Source organism: Sporothrix brasiliensis (genome assembly GCF_000820605.1).
Source record: "Sporothrix brasiliensis 5110 chromosome Unknown Cont17, whole genome shotgun sequence".
In the NCBI taxonomy this organism is placed as follows: domain Eukaryota; kingdom Fungi; phylum Ascomycota; class Sordariomycetes; order Ophiostomatales; family Ophiostomataceae; genus Sporothrix; species Sporothrix brasiliensis.
This window is the reverse complement of record NW_024467136.1, coordinates 1,163,237-1,179,687: the sequence shown is the minus strand read 5'-3', so window position 1 is coordinate 1,179,687 and position 16,451 is coordinate 1,163,237. Positions and strand designations below refer to the sequence as shown.

The following is a 16,451-nucleotide window of genomic DNA, read 5'->3' as shown; positions in this document are numbered from 1 at the left end:
TAGCACGGGCACCCCACAGATGCTTGCACCACTTGTCATGGTCCGAGTTCCATACTTCATAGAACCCAAGAAGCATTGTGGCGGCCAAAGTCGCGGGCTGTACGCGGCGAGATGGGCTCCCGCAGTTCCGCGCGATTCTCCGCAAGCTCAAATGATAGTGCTTCATCGAGGCCGTATGCGGCGCGCCTTGGAGTCTTGCCATCTGAAGACTGCCAAGAGCAAGCATCGCCTGAAGTAGTGCAGGGTGGTTGAGAGCAATGATCGGGAAAGTGTCTAGCAAGTTAGTAACTTAAAAGATTCGAGAAAAAAGATGGCGCCGAACCAATAAATAAACAGAGAGAGACATACAGGTCCAGATGTGCTGTCGAGACCGGGGCACAGGTTGGCCTTGAAAGATGGGCGTTGGGTCGACTGGACGGCGTTCAAAAAGCGACATGCTGGGACCGGTGACGTTGACAAAGTACCAGAAAACCGAAGCGGTTTGTGCGTCATTGAGAGGCGAGTTAATTGAAGATGGAATGTAAGTTGCCAGTACGTTGGCGTCTGCAAAGTTTGAAAACGTTCGCATATGGGTGCCAAAGGCATCAATTGGACGATTGTGCAAACGCCTTGCAACAATAGCACCGAGGTCGTTGGATTCCAGGTGTTGCGCCTCGTCCTCAGACTCTCCTTCCTCGTCTTCGGATGCCGCCATGGATGCGTCATCGTCGGGGTACCAGTACGCAGTTTCTTCATCATAAATAAACCTGGCTGGCTTCCCTTCCTCGTTGACAAACGTCCGAACGTCTTCATGGGACACAGGAATACTAGTGACATCGGTAACATGGTCTCCACTGGGCCATTGTGCCGGGTTGATCGGAACGTGTGCCGTAGACGCTTCGGCCGTGGTTGGAATTGACTCATAGCCCACAGGCGATATCAAAGGTGGCTGGTTGAAGCTGTTGAGGTTCACTGTCTCTTGGCGTGGTTGCTGCCATGTTTGATGTTGGAAGGCAGCTGGATCCACATGAGGATTTTGCGGGCTCAGTGGCATGTACGGCACCTGATGAGGGTGTAATGGTATCGGCTGCCCTTGGTGGTAAAGTTGTTCCGCATGGAGCGGAAGCCCCTGCATTTGTATTGGCTGCTGATGCATGTGATGCTGGAGGTGATGCGGCATTCCACCCGGAGGAATGTCGGACGCCATCGGCGGCCTTGGGGCGATGAACGGAAGTGGTGCCTGGGCCTGGGGTGCCATGTGTCTTGCCGAGCCGGCCATGTGTGGATTAACAAGCATGCTGTGGGGCGGTGCGTTCGGAAAGATGAGGTTTCCCATGTGGTTGGCTTGAAAGGTGCCCATGGGGTCTTTGAAGACGACACGTTGATTGTAGCCATCGCATTGTCTCTTTGATTTGATACAGTTGTTGCATCGGGGCTTGGTCTCGTCGCACTTGATACGTCTCCGTCGGCATGCTTCGTGTTGTTAGCAGGAACTGGACGTGAAAAATCACAGTGAAATGCCGGCTTTACGTCTACGGTGACGCGTTCTGAACTTACTTAAACAGCCTGTTTTTGTTCGCTTCTTCACAACTGGCTTTTGGGCCGTTGAAGTTTGAGAAGGCTCTTGGTTATCAGCGGCCGACATGCGGCGGGTGTCCGACGACCCAGGTTGCAAATTTTCTGATTCCATACTGCCAGGAGATCCGAATTGTACGTTTAGCGTTCGCTCTGCTCGAGAGGCCGTCGAAAGCTGGGGCGGCTTGGACTACTTTTCAAGTAATAAAACTGTCTTTTGTTATTCGAATAAGGTATAGACTGTAGGATGGCGGGACGACGATGTTGGCCAGAGGCGACAAAGGATCGATAATGAGGGATCGATAACGAGCTCGCAAGAGGTGTTCAAGAGGAAAAGACGAGGGTCCTCAAGAACCGACCACGCTCGTCACCCCGCAAGGGACTGGAGGTCGTATAGAAGAAACAACGAGGGGGGCGTTGGCCGGTGAAGACTGAACAAGGTAGGAAAGCCAAGGCGAGTGATGTGGGAGTCCGACTCTGGCCAGGCTCAAAACGGGAAAAATAGCAAGGCACCCTTGATTATGCACGTACTATGCGCTCTAGAAGCAACCTCCGAAGCCAGTCCCTTTTGCGGTTGATTTCACTCTCCTCTCTGCCGTGCGCTCTGGCAGTGAGACAATGAGCAGGGCTCAGACTATCAATCGGCCGGAACAAAGCAGCAGGTCGGAGTTCGCGCCTGTGGGCAACCGCGTTCGCAGATATGGAGAAGGGTCGCCGCATGGGGGATATGACAGAGACTCTGTGGGAGTAGGAGACCAATCCTTTCGGCGTAAGTGATTAGAGGAGCGGATGTGCATGTGTCAGGAAAGGATGGTTCTGCACAGCAGCAAGTGTATCTGGGGTGTTGTTCCCTTTTGCTGGAGCCGAGCTTGACTATTTGGATCCGTGGTTGCCAGTGTGAGATTTCATCTGCTGCAGAATCCTTGTCGAAGGCTGGTTCTTCCCAATTCACTTGTACACTTGCAGGGTCCTCTTCAGTCACTTTTGCAGGTCCCCAAGGAGTCGTTCTGTACGATACAGATTAGGTGATCTGGCTCTGGTTTGTCTTTGTCCTTCGTCGAGGCAGCAAGAGGACCCGGGGGGAAAATAAATAAAAAAGACGAATTCCTTGGCAGAGAAATGAAATTGCAGCCAGAAAAGTAAAAATAACACAAAGAGTATGACGAGTGAGACAGCTTTCGTGTAACGGTGGCCGGTGGTGGTGGACAAATACGGTCGGTTGCACACACAAGGCACCCTGCCAGTCTCTGACGAGCAAGCAGGTCGAGGAAGCGAGATGCGGCGAGCGTGACAGCTGAGGTGGCCTGTCGGCCAGGAAAAGACCTGATGCCAGAACCTTCCCAGGGAGGCAAGGTACCGGGTTCTTCGACCACAGAAAACTGGGCCGGGTTGGACGGGACCAGCTTCGAACAACGAAAGCGATTGAGATGATGCGGGAAAGGAAAGTCGGGTGAGATGCTGCCGGGTAGGTCGTGGACCAGTAAAAGACCTTGAGAAGTTAGGCGGTCTGTTGGCTGATTTGCGGACTGTTGCTCTACGAGAACAGCATCTTGTCCCTGAGCGTTTTTGGGCGATCAAAACAAGTCCTCTCAAATATGAGAAGAAGGTGTGAATAAGGTGTGAAAAAACGAGGGTCTGTCCGAGCTGCTGAGAGTGGAATGCCGATTCAACAAGGTGACGACGATAGACGAGGCGTAGCGATTGATCGCAAGAATGAAGAGGGGCCGGCGAGACGGCAATTAAAGTGGGGTGTCGGGAAGCAGTTGCGCTCTGTCGAGGCTGCAACCCAGAGAGGTAGACAAAGACAGGGAGCTCAGAGCAAGGTTGAAAGGGCAGGACAGGGCACAGCACCAGATGGCAACACTGAGAGGCCCCGCTAGTTGGAAATGCCAGAAAGATTGTTTTTGACAAAGCAGAAAATAAAAACAGCGGTGTAGGCAAGAGGATGCTGTTCAGGTCGTTCTCAGTGGACTGAAGTGTCGAAATACTTGAAAGCGAGCATGAGAAGAAGCTAAACCCGAAGCTGGCAACGCTGGTGCCTTGTGTAGTGTATGTTACGCGGTACGCCCTTGAGATCATATATGGCGGGTCTTAATGCACTGGCGGGCGCCGAAGAAGGGCCATTGCCTACAAGCAAGAGATTGGCCGAACTGTCTGGAGTGTGTGGGCTCGTCGTCGCATGCCTAGGAAGGGCCTTGTGCCTTGACATGCAGCAACTGGTTGGATGCCGGCAAGTGGGTGCAGAATGAGGTTGTAAACACAGCACCGGGGGACGGGCGCTGGCAGCCGCTGTCGTACGGGATGGAAGGGTGAGTGATAGTGATGCGGTAGGGTGGGATTTGCACCGTAAAATTGAAGGATAGAGGGAAAGATCTCTAGGGGTAAAGTTGTCGACAAATGTTGAGAAAGAGAATCGAAAATGGCATTAGATTAGACGAGAACTGTAGGAAGCTTTCAGCGGAGTGCAGGCAACGACGAGAGACAGGCTAGAGTGGGGATGGGTTGGGACCGGGGGTCCTTGTGATGGAGACGATGAAGGACGAGGGCGGGAAAGGTTGTTTTGATGGGGAAAACGTGAGGAGAAAATGTGAAGTAAAGAGCCAAGTGAGGAGGAAACTTGAGGAGAAAATGTAAAGTAAAGAGCCAAGTGAGGAGGAAGCTGTAGGAGCTCCAAAACCGGTAAGCACGTGGAGTGATGGGCGTAAACAACCAGGCAGTCGTATGAAGAACGCTGGGGAGTGGAAGGAAGGAAGGCGCCGTGGGTCGCTCGAGCAGCATAGAGGTAGGAAGGCGTGCAGCATCGGGGATCCACAGCACCAGCATTCGCGATCGACGGCTACAAACTCCATTCAATAATTATGTAGCTGCATCAGACCGGGAGGAAGCACAGAAAAGCTTTGTTGCTGGGCGTTTTTTGTGCTTGCTGCATATCATGTTAGAGCAGCAGGGGCAAGTCCAACGTTGCAAAGTAGCCGTCATACAATGCAATAATACCTGGCTTGTATCATTGTTCCCGAGAGCAATTCGTTATCCGTTCATCACTGACCAGCTCTCAGCCTGAAAAGGCTCAGAGAGAACCTCGGGAGGTGAGGCTACTGCATACCCCTGGCTAGCGCATATCGGTGGGCAGATTTCACCTCGCCCCGTTTGCCTGGGAGGGCCAGACCCTCTGAGATTTTCTCCATTTGCGTAGCGGCATACGGCCAATCCCGTGGAGAGGAAGTTGATAAAAGTCCGCACGGTGTTTGCTCAGCAATGCGGCAACAACGACTTGGTGGCAAACGCTTATTTTTTGCGTTTCTTTACGTTTTTTGTCCCCACGATGTAGATGCACCCGAGTCGAGGAAGAGGGCCGAGGAGTTGACAAAGACGTCGAGGTTGAGGACAAGACTTGAGCAGAGCCGCGTGAACATGGAGCCTGCCGTACGAAGACTGCTGACATACCGAAAAAAGGAAATACACAACGCAAGTGCCTTATTCAAAAATTGACAGAAGGGAATTATGAGAAAGAAGTGGAATAATAGTCGAAATCGACTATTGTGAGAGCAACTGCATATCACTTACTAAATTGCCCTATATAATTACATGAATAAAAAAGAGAAGGGAAAAAAGAAACGCTAGGTAGCATCGGATGCGGGAGCGGACAGCTCGAAGCTTGCCTTCTTCATACATCCAAACAGAGAGAGAGAAAGAAAGCGAGGGCCTCTGCACCGTCCCAAGAAGAATGCCCGAGATAGGTGGTTGACCAGTGCGTACGTTGTGTAGCAGCCGCCTCAGATGAGGGCAGACCAAGGGAGAAGGTAGAAGAAGTCGGAATTCAGGGGAGATCAGGGTATAGAGGTTGGTGCATAGGGGCAAGGACAGCATCGGTGGACTGGACAACAAAATGAGCCGAACAGCCTGCAAGCCATAAGTGACCAGGGACCTTCACGAGCTGCATATGTACGAGAAAGAGACCCACAACCTAAACTCATGTCGTGTAGCAGAACCCAACTGCGGTATATTGCGTCCTCCGCTGCTCTTCTCCTTTCCATCATGGTGCTTGAGCCCTCCTTTCTACGAAGTGGGTGCTGAGAGCAGAGAGGGACAAGGGTGAAACAACGAGGTTGTGGTGGCAAATTTGACGACGAGATGGGCAGGAGAGGCCGTGACATGGCAAAACACAGTAGCTGGGCATGATCAGAAACGGAAGGAGGGGAAGGAGAAGGAGGACGAGATACAAAAAAGGGAAGGAGGGACCAAGACAGTCCGTACGAAGAGAGGTCTCCCAGCACAAGGGCGTGTACGACTGTACGTCGTCTGCTGTATTACTCGAGCAAAGCGCCACGAAACTGTGGCCGTCTGTCATGCCAATACGAGGAAAAGTTGCGGTGTCGTGGATATTGGGTCCCTCGCCATCGCCGTTTCGCCCTGACCGAAAAGGTCGCGCTTGCCATTGCAGTTCGTAGCAGCCATGAGTGTCCGCGGCCGAGTCACACCAGTTGCTCCTTCCACACATAGTATGAAGTGAGATTTCGCTGATGCAAACGGACACTTTCTGCTCTATGGTCGTGTCTCCCCGTGAAGGAAGGAAAGAACCCGACCGTTGTCGATTGCCGTTGCCAGGCGGCTGGTTCGTCTCGAGATTTGGGTGTCCTCTGTCCCAACACCGAACACAGCAGCCGTCTGCGCGTTATCGTGTTGTACTTGCTTACATGTGACCGATATGGAATACTGTTGGCGCCGTCTCCTTCATGTATTTCACCCTTATGACAAACCTGTACCACGAAGGAGTGTGGTTCCCCGTCATATTACGGCAAAAGCTGTGCAAACCTCAAATATATTGAAAAAGTAAGGTGTGTCGAGCCGCACGGAGGACTTCACGAAGCCCGTATTACCGGTTCTTTCAAAATGCTCATTTGTGTGATTTCTAACCATCTATGTCGTATATGGTGGTCACTTTCAGCCTCGCTCAGAACGTCCGGCCGCAGGTCGACCCGCCATACGCGACTAATGGTACTACAAAATGGTGGGGTGGATTTGCACTTCAGGGCAGTTCAGCGAACCACACGAGCGCCAGTGTCCGGTGTTGGACGGCGGGAAAGGGCGGCCGGTTGGTAATCGGAGTCAGAGTGGGGAACGAGATCGCAGAACGTCATTGACCTGCGGGTTTATACTTCACACCATATATTGACATATCAAGTAGTTGATTATCTGTGGATTTTTGCGACACGAGTCTTGCATATTAGGTATCGTATTGTACTCGGCCAATTACCGAAGTGTCTTTTACGCTTACCACCTACCAGCAGCATTGATAACTTATAAAATGGCCGAACACGTCGAGCGCTTCAACCCATCCAAGGAACTGCCAATCATCACCTACGGCCTACCTTACGAAGACGCAATTGCAAATCACCTGACATCAACTGTGAAGCGCTCACGGCCGTATCTGCTCGTGTCTGGGTCGCTGAGCCGCGACACGGATGTCGTTGACCGCCTGACCAAGCGTCTGCGCACCGCCGGCGTCGAGGTTGCAGCCGTCCAAGAGGGCATCCGCTCACACACGCTGTACGCGGACCTGCTGCCGATCCTCGCCGAGATTCGCTCCACCAAGGCAGACTCGATCATCGTCGTGGGCGGGGGCAGCCTCGTGGACGGCGCCAAGGTCCTGTCGTACGCTCTGGCCAACGGCGTCGACTCGCACGAGGCCTTTGAGACGCTGGCCGAACGCAGCGGCTCCGGCGGCGGCCACGATGTCAAGAGCTCAGAGATTCCTTACATGTGCGCGACGACCACACTCTCGGCCGGCGAGTACAGCTCTTTTGGCGGCGCTACCAACGAGCGCACGCACCAAAAGCAGCTCTTTTACGACCCGTCGCCCGACGCGGGCCACCGCGTCATCGTCATCGACCCGCGGCTGACGCTGACCGCGCCGCCAAGCGTGTGGCTGTCCACCGGCATGCGCGCCGTCGACCACTGTGTCGAGACGGTGTGCTCCCGCGGGCCCAAGCCGGAGGCGACCGCGGCCGCGTTGCAGGGCATCCGGCAGCTGATCCCGGCGCTGCTTCGCTGCAAGAAGGACGCCAACGACCTGGACGCGCGTCTGCAAGCCCAGCTCGGCGCCGGCCGGAGCATGAAGGGCGTTGTTGTGTACGGTGTCGAGCTGGGCGCGTCCCATGGAATCGGCCACCAGCTGGGCCCGCAGGGTGTGCCTCACGCCGGTCAGTCAGCTCGCCGTTCTTTTGTGTTTTTCCCCGTTCGAAACTAATCATCTGCCCGTCAACTAGAAACAACCTGCGTTTTGCTCCCGGCTGTCCTCAAGTACAACGCGCGCGTCAATAAGGACCAGCAGAAGCTTGTGCTGGACACGCTCTGGGACGAACCCATTGTCGCCGAGGTGTTGGTAAAGCAAGGCAAGCTGGAGCGCGACACGGCCGATCTGGGCGACACCCTCGATGTGATCATCCGCGCGCTCGACCTGCCGCGGGCCCTGTCGCACTATGGAATCGGCCGCGACAAGCTCGAGAGCATTGCGACCCTGAGCTTAAAAGACTGGATGTGTAAGACAAACCCGGTGCCTTTGGAGAAGGTGGAGCAGGTTGTCCAGATCTTGGAGCAATGTCTATAAGTAAATGCGATGGGAACACGACGGGATGTGGATGGAACAGTAGGCAAACGGTTCGTTCCCGTTTATCTTACTAAAAGTCTGATAATATAAGAAGCATAACAATTTGACAAAAGAATATACAAGTTCAGTGTATGAACTGTGGAAGTCATGTTGTGTTGACTGTTACCCATCATTTCAACAGCGTCAGTAAGAGACGATGCTTATCGATAAGGCATGCTGAAGCAGTGATTGGCGCTGCTCGTTGAGGTGCCCCATAATTTTTATTTTTTTCATTATCGCCTATCCGCTATTGCTTCCCTTCACCAAGTTTCCGACGTCTACTTTACGTTGAAACGTACAGTCGAACTGTTCAGACGGACGCATTCGGATCGCAACCCTCAGCAACTTGCTACGTTTTCGACTTACATCCTCCACTCCCTCGCCATGTTCGCTGTCCCAGGCTGGTCGGTTCCGTCCGACAAGCTCAAGACAGAGACTCTGAACAAGCCTCCACCGCAAGAGAAGGGCGTCAAGGGCCACTCGACCAAGGGCACTGGTGCCAATGCGACCGCACTTTTCGCCGAGCCGGCCGCCAAGAAGCGGAAGCGGGAGAAGGCTGCCAAGAGAGAGTCTAGTGGTCCCCAGATCACGAGCAAGAACCTCGCCGAGATGTGGGAACGCGTGATCGAGAAGAGGGATCCGTCGCAGCGCACCGAGGGCGGTGCTCCACCGTCCAAGAAGTCAAGACGGAGCAAGAAGGACAAGTCAGAGGTCGGAGGCGAGACGGAGCCGGCAACGAAACCAAACAAGCCGGCTGCTGCGCAGCAGGCTTCTAAACCGATCCCGATCCCGACCAAGTCCCCCACGTCCAAGGAGACGGCCGACAGGGACAAGGCTAAGCCTGCGAAGAAGGCCGGGGCCAATGCACGCATCGACAATGTCCCGGTAGCAAGCGAGAAGTCCGACCAGTCGACACAGAGCGGAAAAGTCAAGGACAAGAAGGAGAAGAAAGTCAAGGCTGCCGAGGCCGACACGTTCGAGCACACACCAAAAACCGAGAAGCTGGAACATGAGGATAAAAAGGATAAAAAGGACAAGAAAAAACGCGAAGATGTCCAAATGGAGGACGTTCAGACCACGCCAAAAGAGCAGACGCCCAGCAAGAAGCAAAAGGCAGACAAGCTCAAGCAGGACAAGCCCATCGCATCTGCAGCAGCTGCTGCTGTTGCTGCTGCGTCCCCGGCCGCTGCCACTGCTGGCGTCCTCTCTCTTCCGCCGGCCGGTCCCAAGCTCACGCCGCTGCAGGCGTCCATGCGTGCCAAGCTCGTGTCCGCTCGCTTCCGCCACCTCAACGAGACCCTCTATACGACTCCGTCCGCCGAGGCCCTGCGTCTCTTTGGCGAGTCGCCCGACATGTTCCACGCCTACCATGAGGGCTTCCGGCAGCAGGTCTCGGTCTGGCCCGAGAACCCCGTCGACGGCTACGTAGCCGAGGTGCGCCGCCGCGCCGGCAAGGGTGCTTCTGGCGGGAAGTCGGGAGGTGGCGGTCGGGGACGAGGCGGTCGTGGCGGCCGTGGCGGCTTTGGTGGCCATCACCACCGTGACCCCACGGATACCCTGCCCCGCACCCATGGGCAGTGTCGTCTCGCCGACATTGGCTGCGGCGATGCGCGCCTGGCTGCTTCGCTTGCGCCCGACGCTGCGGCCCTCCGCATCGAGGTGCTGAGTTTTGATCTGCACGCCGACCCCAACAACCCGTTCATTACGGCGGCCGCGGACGCCTCGGACCTTCCGCTGGGCCCAGGGTCCGTCGACGTCACCGTGTTTTGCCTCGCACTCATGGGCACCAACTGGCTGTCCTTTGTCGAGGAGGCCTACCGCGTGCTGCGGTGGAAGGGCGAGCTGTGGGTGGCGGAGATCAAGAGCCGCTTTGCGGGCGGTGCGGAGATGCGCGCACGTCTCAAGCAGAAGCAGCAGGCGAACCAAAAAGGTCCCGTCTCGCACAGCGTTGGCTTCCGGCGAAAGAATGGCATCAAGGGTGGCAAGAAGGCTGGCCAGGACGAGGACGACCCGGATGTTGTGGCTGCCGCAATCAGCGAGGTGGACGGCGCTGATGAAGGTGGCAGCGCGGGTGCTACCGATGTGTCTGCCTTTGTGCAGGCGCTGCGCCGTCGTGGCTTTGTCCTGGACGAGAGTGCTGCCGCCGGCGAGGATGGCCAGCCCAAGGCGACGGGTGGCAAGCCGCCTGCGGTGGACCTGAGCAACAAGATGTTTGTCAAGATGCGCTTCATCAAGGCGGCGCCGCCGATGGTTGGCAAGGAGGAGGTCATGCAGTCACTCAATGGTGGCCGGGGCAGCGATGGCGGCGCCAAAAAGCCGTCGGTGTTCGACGACGACAAGAACGACCGGAACGCAGACCCCATGGCCGACCCGGCGCTGGAGGCAAAGATCCTCAAGCCGTGTGTGTACAAGCTGCGGTAATATTCTGGTCACCGTTGCGTTTTCTAGTAGATATCTGTTCATGGCGTTTTCCAGGAGCAATTTGTTTGGTTTGTTGGTCGAGACAATGTAGTGATACGGGTACCTCTGTTTGTAAACATGACATCATGAGCACCACTTGATACGTTTACACGAAATGGGGCACGCGTCAGAGACGAATAAAGTGCATCGCCAATTCGTTCGTCGATGAGGTCAAAACAGAAACCTTGAGCAAAAACCAAGCTATATCCCTAAATAAAGTAATGCCAATAGCCAATAAGGCCCATCGCCCAATATTGATAACCATGCACATCCTTATGGCTGATCTCGACTGCTATTTAACGTCTCGTCCGTGTCCTGTATTTGATGCTGTCGATTGTACAACCACTATAAATCTCCCCTTCAAGTCTATACCTGGAAGAGCAAACTCGCCGCATATTGCACGTTTCCACCAGTAGCCTCCAGCGACTGCAAGACAGCTTCCCGCGGGAACCCCAACGCCATCAGTTGCTGAACATCTTCTTCTGGAAATGAGGCACCGCCTGCGGCAGGTGGCTGCGGCGAGCGTGCAGCAGCTTGTGCGGGTGTTGCGCGGGGAGCGGCTGCTGCTGAGTCTGCGTCTGAGGCTGAGGCCGAGCTGGCGCTGAGGCGGCTGCTGGTGCTGCAGGCGGTACTTGTGCCGCTTCTGCGCTCGAGCCCTCTTGACCCTCTGGCCCAGAAACGACACCCGAGCGCTGACCGATTGTCGTTCCGCTGGGGCCGGGAAACGTTGGCTCCTCGGCCAGTGCCTCCTCCGAGTCCTTGGGAATGTCCGCCTCGCCGAGGAAGGGGATCTCGACATCCTGGATAATCAGGCGGTCCTTGGCCAAGTCAATGGATGCTTGATAGCGCTTTAGCATATCCAGGCCGAGAAGCAGGTCGACCGACTTTCCCTCCATCACAGTGAAGCTGCAAGGCAAGAAGAGGCTGCCGATCTTGATCTGTGCGGAGTGCACACGGCCGATGATCGTGGCCGTTCCGACACCACGCGCCACACCCGCGAAACGCTTGTCCACAAGCCGCATGATGCCGCAAGCCTCGGCGCAGCCCGGAGACATGATGGTGGCCTGCGCGCCCGAATCGACGAGGGCCTTCACCTTGTATCCGTTCACCTCCACGTCTACATACAACATGTGCACGCGACCGAACACTTGAGGAGAGAGAGTTAGCAAAAAATTCGTCGACGAATAAGACGTGGGCCCGACCACTGCCTACCTTCTGGGTTGTGCTCCATTGCATTCTGGAGGTTTTCCATCACACGCTCTTGCCGGATGATTTCTTCAATGCGCGCCTGTGCCTCGATATCGAATGGGTCCGCGTTTAATTGTGCAATCTGGCGTTGGCGGTCCTGACGCTCGCGCCGTTCCCGGTCGTAGTTGTTGTTGAAGAACTGGGCGAACAGCTGCGGGTCGTCAATCACGGATGCAAGCTGTGGCTGCTGCCGTATGGCCTCTTCCCGCAGGCGCGGGTCGCCCAAGATCTGCAGTCGAATCACTTCGGGGTCTGGCTCGCCCGGCTGCCGCTGCCGGGTGCCTGCCGCTGCCGCCGCGCCGCCGGCCTGCTGCGAAGCTCTTGCGCCAGAGCCAGCGCCCGGGTTTCTGGGCTCGCGGATGTGCATAGCAATCATGTCCCCGTTGGTCACATGGAGGGCCTCGAGAGTCTGTGCTTTGTCGGTGATGAGGTTGCCATCGTGGTACAGGTGCTGCGCACTCGGCGGGATCGAGGTCTCGGCTTCGATGGAACTCTGGAGCGTCTCGACGGTCATTTCAGGGTACACCTCGAGCGACAGCAGATCCGGCTCGTCGCTGTGTGCCCTCGACACGGTCACCGTGATTTGCCTAGAGGTTTGGCACATTTGTCAGCACGCGACACGAGGCAGGACGGTGCGCGTGGAAGGTGAAGCAAAAATGGTGGGCTTGAGCACAGAGGACGCCGATGGGGGACAGCCATCTTACATTGTGGGCAAGCTAGTGCACAGAGCGAAGCTCGATGTCTCTATATATCTAACGGAAGGCTAGGTTGTTGAAGCTTTCTTGACGCCCACAAGGCTTGGCTGCTTTTGTTTGGAAGATCAACGGTTCTGTCGAGCGAGATCGAATTTCGCGGCGGACAGAAGAAAGAAAAGTTGGATAGGGCAAAAGAAAAGTGAAAACTATTTCAAAAACATGTCTGAAGAGAAAGTGAAGTCGTGCTGGGAGGCGGGCGGAAGTGCAAATCGTGCTTTGATGAAGGCGGCGATGGAGACAAACGGAAGCGTATGGAAACGTCAATTGGCGGCGAGGCTTACAAGCGACTTTCAGCAGCTTCCTGCCTGTGCCGTGCCGCCAGTCACAGTAGTGCCCTTGCCTCAGAGACGACGCATTGGGTCGCCTGCCTAGCTCGGATGTGGCAGGTATGGTTGGCCAGGCCTTAGGGCCCATGTTGCCAACAGGGGCTGCGGTGCCTTCCGAACGTAGAATGCGGGGTCTAGACTTGGGCAAGAGGCTGAAGAGGCAAGAGCAGCCCAAGAAAGAAGGAGCAGCCTGGATGACAGACATTCCGATACTCAATGCCTGGGTGTGTTCGCTATGACAAGCTCATTTCAGAGCAAAAAAACAGATAAGATACACTCTCCCGACTGTACGAAGAGAAGTAACAAACGTCATTGGCAGTCAAGCACAGGAGGTTCACTGAAGGGCAGACTAGAAGAATCCCATTCATCGGCCACGCAAGGCGATCGTAGTGGGAAGGCCATTCTGTTATTCTTGCGCGGTCGGTGAATCAGGAATCGGCGTTTCATACTCTTAATTCCTTTTAACCTCATGAATGTATTCGTATGCTTGATTTCTTTGTGTCCGTTTTACTTTCATGCGTGGTCCTGTCCGTCTGTGCAGAAATGAGCGTTTGCCAGCAAAGCGGCCAGTATCTCTGATTGGTAAAGGCAGGAGTAAGTGGCGTGTGTGGATTCGCATCAGAATGAGTTAATGGACGACAGGCTCGCAGGGAAGGAATGGCTGGATGGCTGGGTGGGGCAGCACGCCAGCACTCGCTGTCTTTGCCGCTCCGTTCTTTCCGCCCCTCTTAGCGCACAAACAAGCAGTTCCCTGCCCAACCCTGCAAAAATCGAGTCACAGACCATTGCACTAATTTGACACTGGCCTTGCGGTGACTGACACAGCACCTTCCCGCTGCTTTGCCTTCCACACAGGCCCGAACATAACCCGGGGGTTGTCCCTTCTCAATATCTCTATTTCTGCTGTTTGCTCGTTCTCATTCCGTCCCCCAAAAAGTACAAGCAATCTCATCGACAGCACCAACTAATCTTACCTCTCATCCACACATCGCCCTGATGTCCTTGCACAGCGTGTCGTATTAGTTACTTTACGTCCTACCCAGCCTTTTCAACGCTGCGGCCATGTCACGCTCCCGACCGCCGTTTGCCACCCTCCTTCTCTCCATGTCGAGGTAACCGCCGACGCCATGCCCGAACCTTCTTTCTTACTATCTCGACCATTACCGGACGCCGGCGGCGGACACAATGTCTCGTCGCCGGCTAACACGCGCCCTCCTTCGCCCAAGTTGGGCAACTTCGCCTCTATTTTCGACGATTGGCCCGCCGGTGTCTCCTCGGCACTCGACCAACTCACGACCGCCAACCCGGGCGATCCCGTGAAGTCTCTTCACGCGTCTGCGCCTGCTGTGTTGTCTACATTTTCTGGCTCGGCGGTCGACGCCCTTCGCGGGTCTGCCTACAATGCCGGCTTCTTAAGCGGCCTCGACTTCTCTACGATAGGCTCTCCGAGCGGAACTCCAGGCTCTCTTCTTCCCGACACGACTTCAGAGGATGGCAGTGGTGGAGAGGACGACGACAGGACCAGAGACGTGGATGGTGTTACTGCAGGAATTCTTCTTCCCGCCCCGACCGACCTCTACGCGGCGAGCCTGAATACAGTGGTCATCGCCTCGCCTTCCGCTTCGCCGCCGACTGGTATCGCAACCGTGACTGTCAAAGCCGCCGCTGCTGTGGCCGATGTAGCTACGCCAACACGGCCAATGTCCATCTTGAAGTCCCCCAAACGAACTCCCGGTCTCGTCGGCACGCCTGGTAGCATGGGTTACAGCAAGGCCATGGGCCAATACGACTTGCCCTACCCCCTTTCTTCCTCGCTGCTCTTTTCGTCCCCCACGGCCGGATCGCCCATGTTCAACCATCCTATCCAACCTCTGTCGTGGCATACCAAACAAGAGAAACTGGCTCTGCTTGAGATGAAGCTCAAGCCCGAATACAAACGGGACCGCGCGCTGAAGTTTCCCGGGGCTGAAGCGGTATCACCGGACGCTGGTCTTCTCCATGTTTTCGTGGATCTCTCGAACATTGTGATTGGATTCTACAACCGCATTAAAATTGACCGTGGTTTCACCCAAGACAAAAAGATGACGGCGCCACCCTTTTTCTTTGACGGTTTCGCGCGCATCCTCGAGCGCAATCGGCCTTCTGCACGCCTTGTCACAACGGGGTCTGCACCGGACTACTACGACCGACGGACTTGGCCGGCGTATATGCGGCAGGCAGCTGCCCTGAACTACGAGATGAATATTCTTGGCCGTGTCGCTAAGCTTCCCCCATCACCGAAGCTGAAGTCGTCCACCAAGCATTACAACAACAGCAACAACGTTTATAACAATATTGGCCACAAGAAGAGCACAAGCCGTGGCCACAACACCGGGAACAACTTGTTCGCAGATAGTTACTCATCTGACGAAGGTGTTACCGCCAACTCACACTCCAAGAAAATCGGCGAGCAAGCCGTTGACGAAATCTTACAGCTCAAGATGTGCCACAGTCTTTTGGATCATGACCCCGGTACCATTGTCCTAGCAACAGGTGATGCGGCCGAGGCCGAGTTCTCGGATGGATTCTTTAAGCACGTCCAACGTGCGTTGGTCCTGGGCTGGTGTGTCGAGCTGCTCTCCTGGAAAATGGGGATCTCGAGCGCCTGGCGTGACCTGGAGCGGAAGGAGAAAGGAACTGGCCGATTCCGCATCATTGAGCTCGACAGGTATGCGGAAGATCTTCTGGACATGTGCATCGATTGAGTTCTGCGGGCTTCTCGTCGGGGTTGCAATTCTAACCCTGTGGTATCCCAACACCACGATCTTGCTCACTTTTTGTCTGATTTTTTGGCATTGTTTTATTGTTTTACCGTTTTATGACCGCCCAGTCCTCGGCTCGGTTTTTATCGTTGCATCCCAGCAGAGCACCATAACGCCATTGTCATCCGGTTGCTTCCGAAAGGACAACGGATGTTCACGGTTCAAGGTCAGGAGAGCAAAGTGTTTACCTTTATTAGCACTTTACTCTTTCTGATTCTGTTTTAATCCTCTTCTATCACTCGCCGTCCTCAGGACTTGAGTTGTCGGTGTTGGTATTGATAGAAGACGTGCCCATATTTATAGTGGCAAAATTGCAAGGTTGCTTCTGGATGGGAGCTGTTTTTTATTTGAATCTGTTTGCATTTTATGTTTATGAGCTACCATTGTTGTTGTTCTGTTTTTTTCTCTTGTTTCTGTCTCTTGCCTTTATGTTTCTTCTCTGTTGGACATTTTACTTGTTTTTCCGGCATTTCGAGCCTTCGTTTTGAGACTTCACCCAAGTGTCTGTTGCCAGCAACAAGCAAAGCGATTTGAGCATCTGGACGTGATTTGGAGGCGCCACGTTGTTTTCAGTTTCTGATTGCTTTCAGAACACATCTGCATTACGATGAGTATTATGAAATGGCCATGACATGTTTTTTCTTTCGCATCTTTAATTGAT

The 16,451-nt window shown here is 54.7% G+C and overlaps 5 protein-coding genes across 5 annotated transcripts; 3 read left to right on the top strand and 2 right to left on the bottom strand.

Annotated features, from left to right (window-relative positions):
• Window positions 1-56: 56 nt before the first annotated feature.
• Window positions 57-1,339, bottom strand: SPBR_02871 (uncharacterized protein; the record flags this gene model as incomplete). The annotated part of the gene is made up of 2 exons (XM_040761174.1): window positions 57-202; window positions 349-1,339. 2 exons carry the CDS (start codon window positions 1,337-1,339, stop codon window positions 57-59), a joined length of 1,137 nt encoding a protein of 378 aa, XP_040620340.1.
• A 5,520-nt stretch (window positions 1,340-6,859) lies between these two features.
• Window positions 6,860-8,161, top strand: SPBR_02856 (Fe-containing alcohol dehydrogenase; the record flags this gene model as incomplete). The annotated part of the gene is made up of 2 exons (XM_040761159.1): window positions 6,860-7,754; window positions 7,821-8,161. 2 exons carry the CDS (start codon window positions 6,860-6,862, stop codon window positions 8,159-8,161), a joined length of 1,236 nt encoding a protein of 411 aa, XP_040620339.1.
• Window positions 8,162-8,584: 423 nt separating this feature from the next.
• Window positions 8,585-10,621, top strand: SPBR_02493 (rRNA processing protein; the record flags this gene model as incomplete). The annotated part of the gene is made up of 1 exon (XM_040760796.1): window positions 8,585-10,621. The coding sequence occupies one exon, from the start codon at window positions 8,585-8,587 to the stop codon at window positions 10,619-10,621; it is 2,037 nt and encodes a 678-aa protein (XP_040620338.1).
• Window positions 10,622-11,121: 500 nt separating this feature from the next.
• Window positions 11,122-12,512, bottom strand: SPBR_02807 (DNA damage-inducible protein 1; the record flags this gene model as incomplete). The annotated part of the gene is made up of 2 exons (XM_040761110.1): window positions 11,122-11,777; window positions 11,873-12,512. 2 exons carry the CDS (start codon window positions 12,510-12,512, stop codon window positions 11,122-11,124), a joined length of 1,296 nt encoding a protein of 431 aa, XP_040620337.1.
• Window positions 12,513-14,116: 1,604 nt separating this feature from the next.
• SPBR_02696 (uncharacterized protein) lies at window positions 14,117-15,733 on the top strand (the record flags this gene model as incomplete). Its single annotated transcript, XM_040760999.1, has 1 exon — window positions 14,117-15,733. The coding sequence occupies one exon, from the start codon at window positions 14,117-14,119 to the stop codon at window positions 15,731-15,733; it is 1,617 nt and encodes a 538-aa protein (XP_040620336.1).
• Window positions 15,734-16,451: the final 718 nt, after the last annotated feature.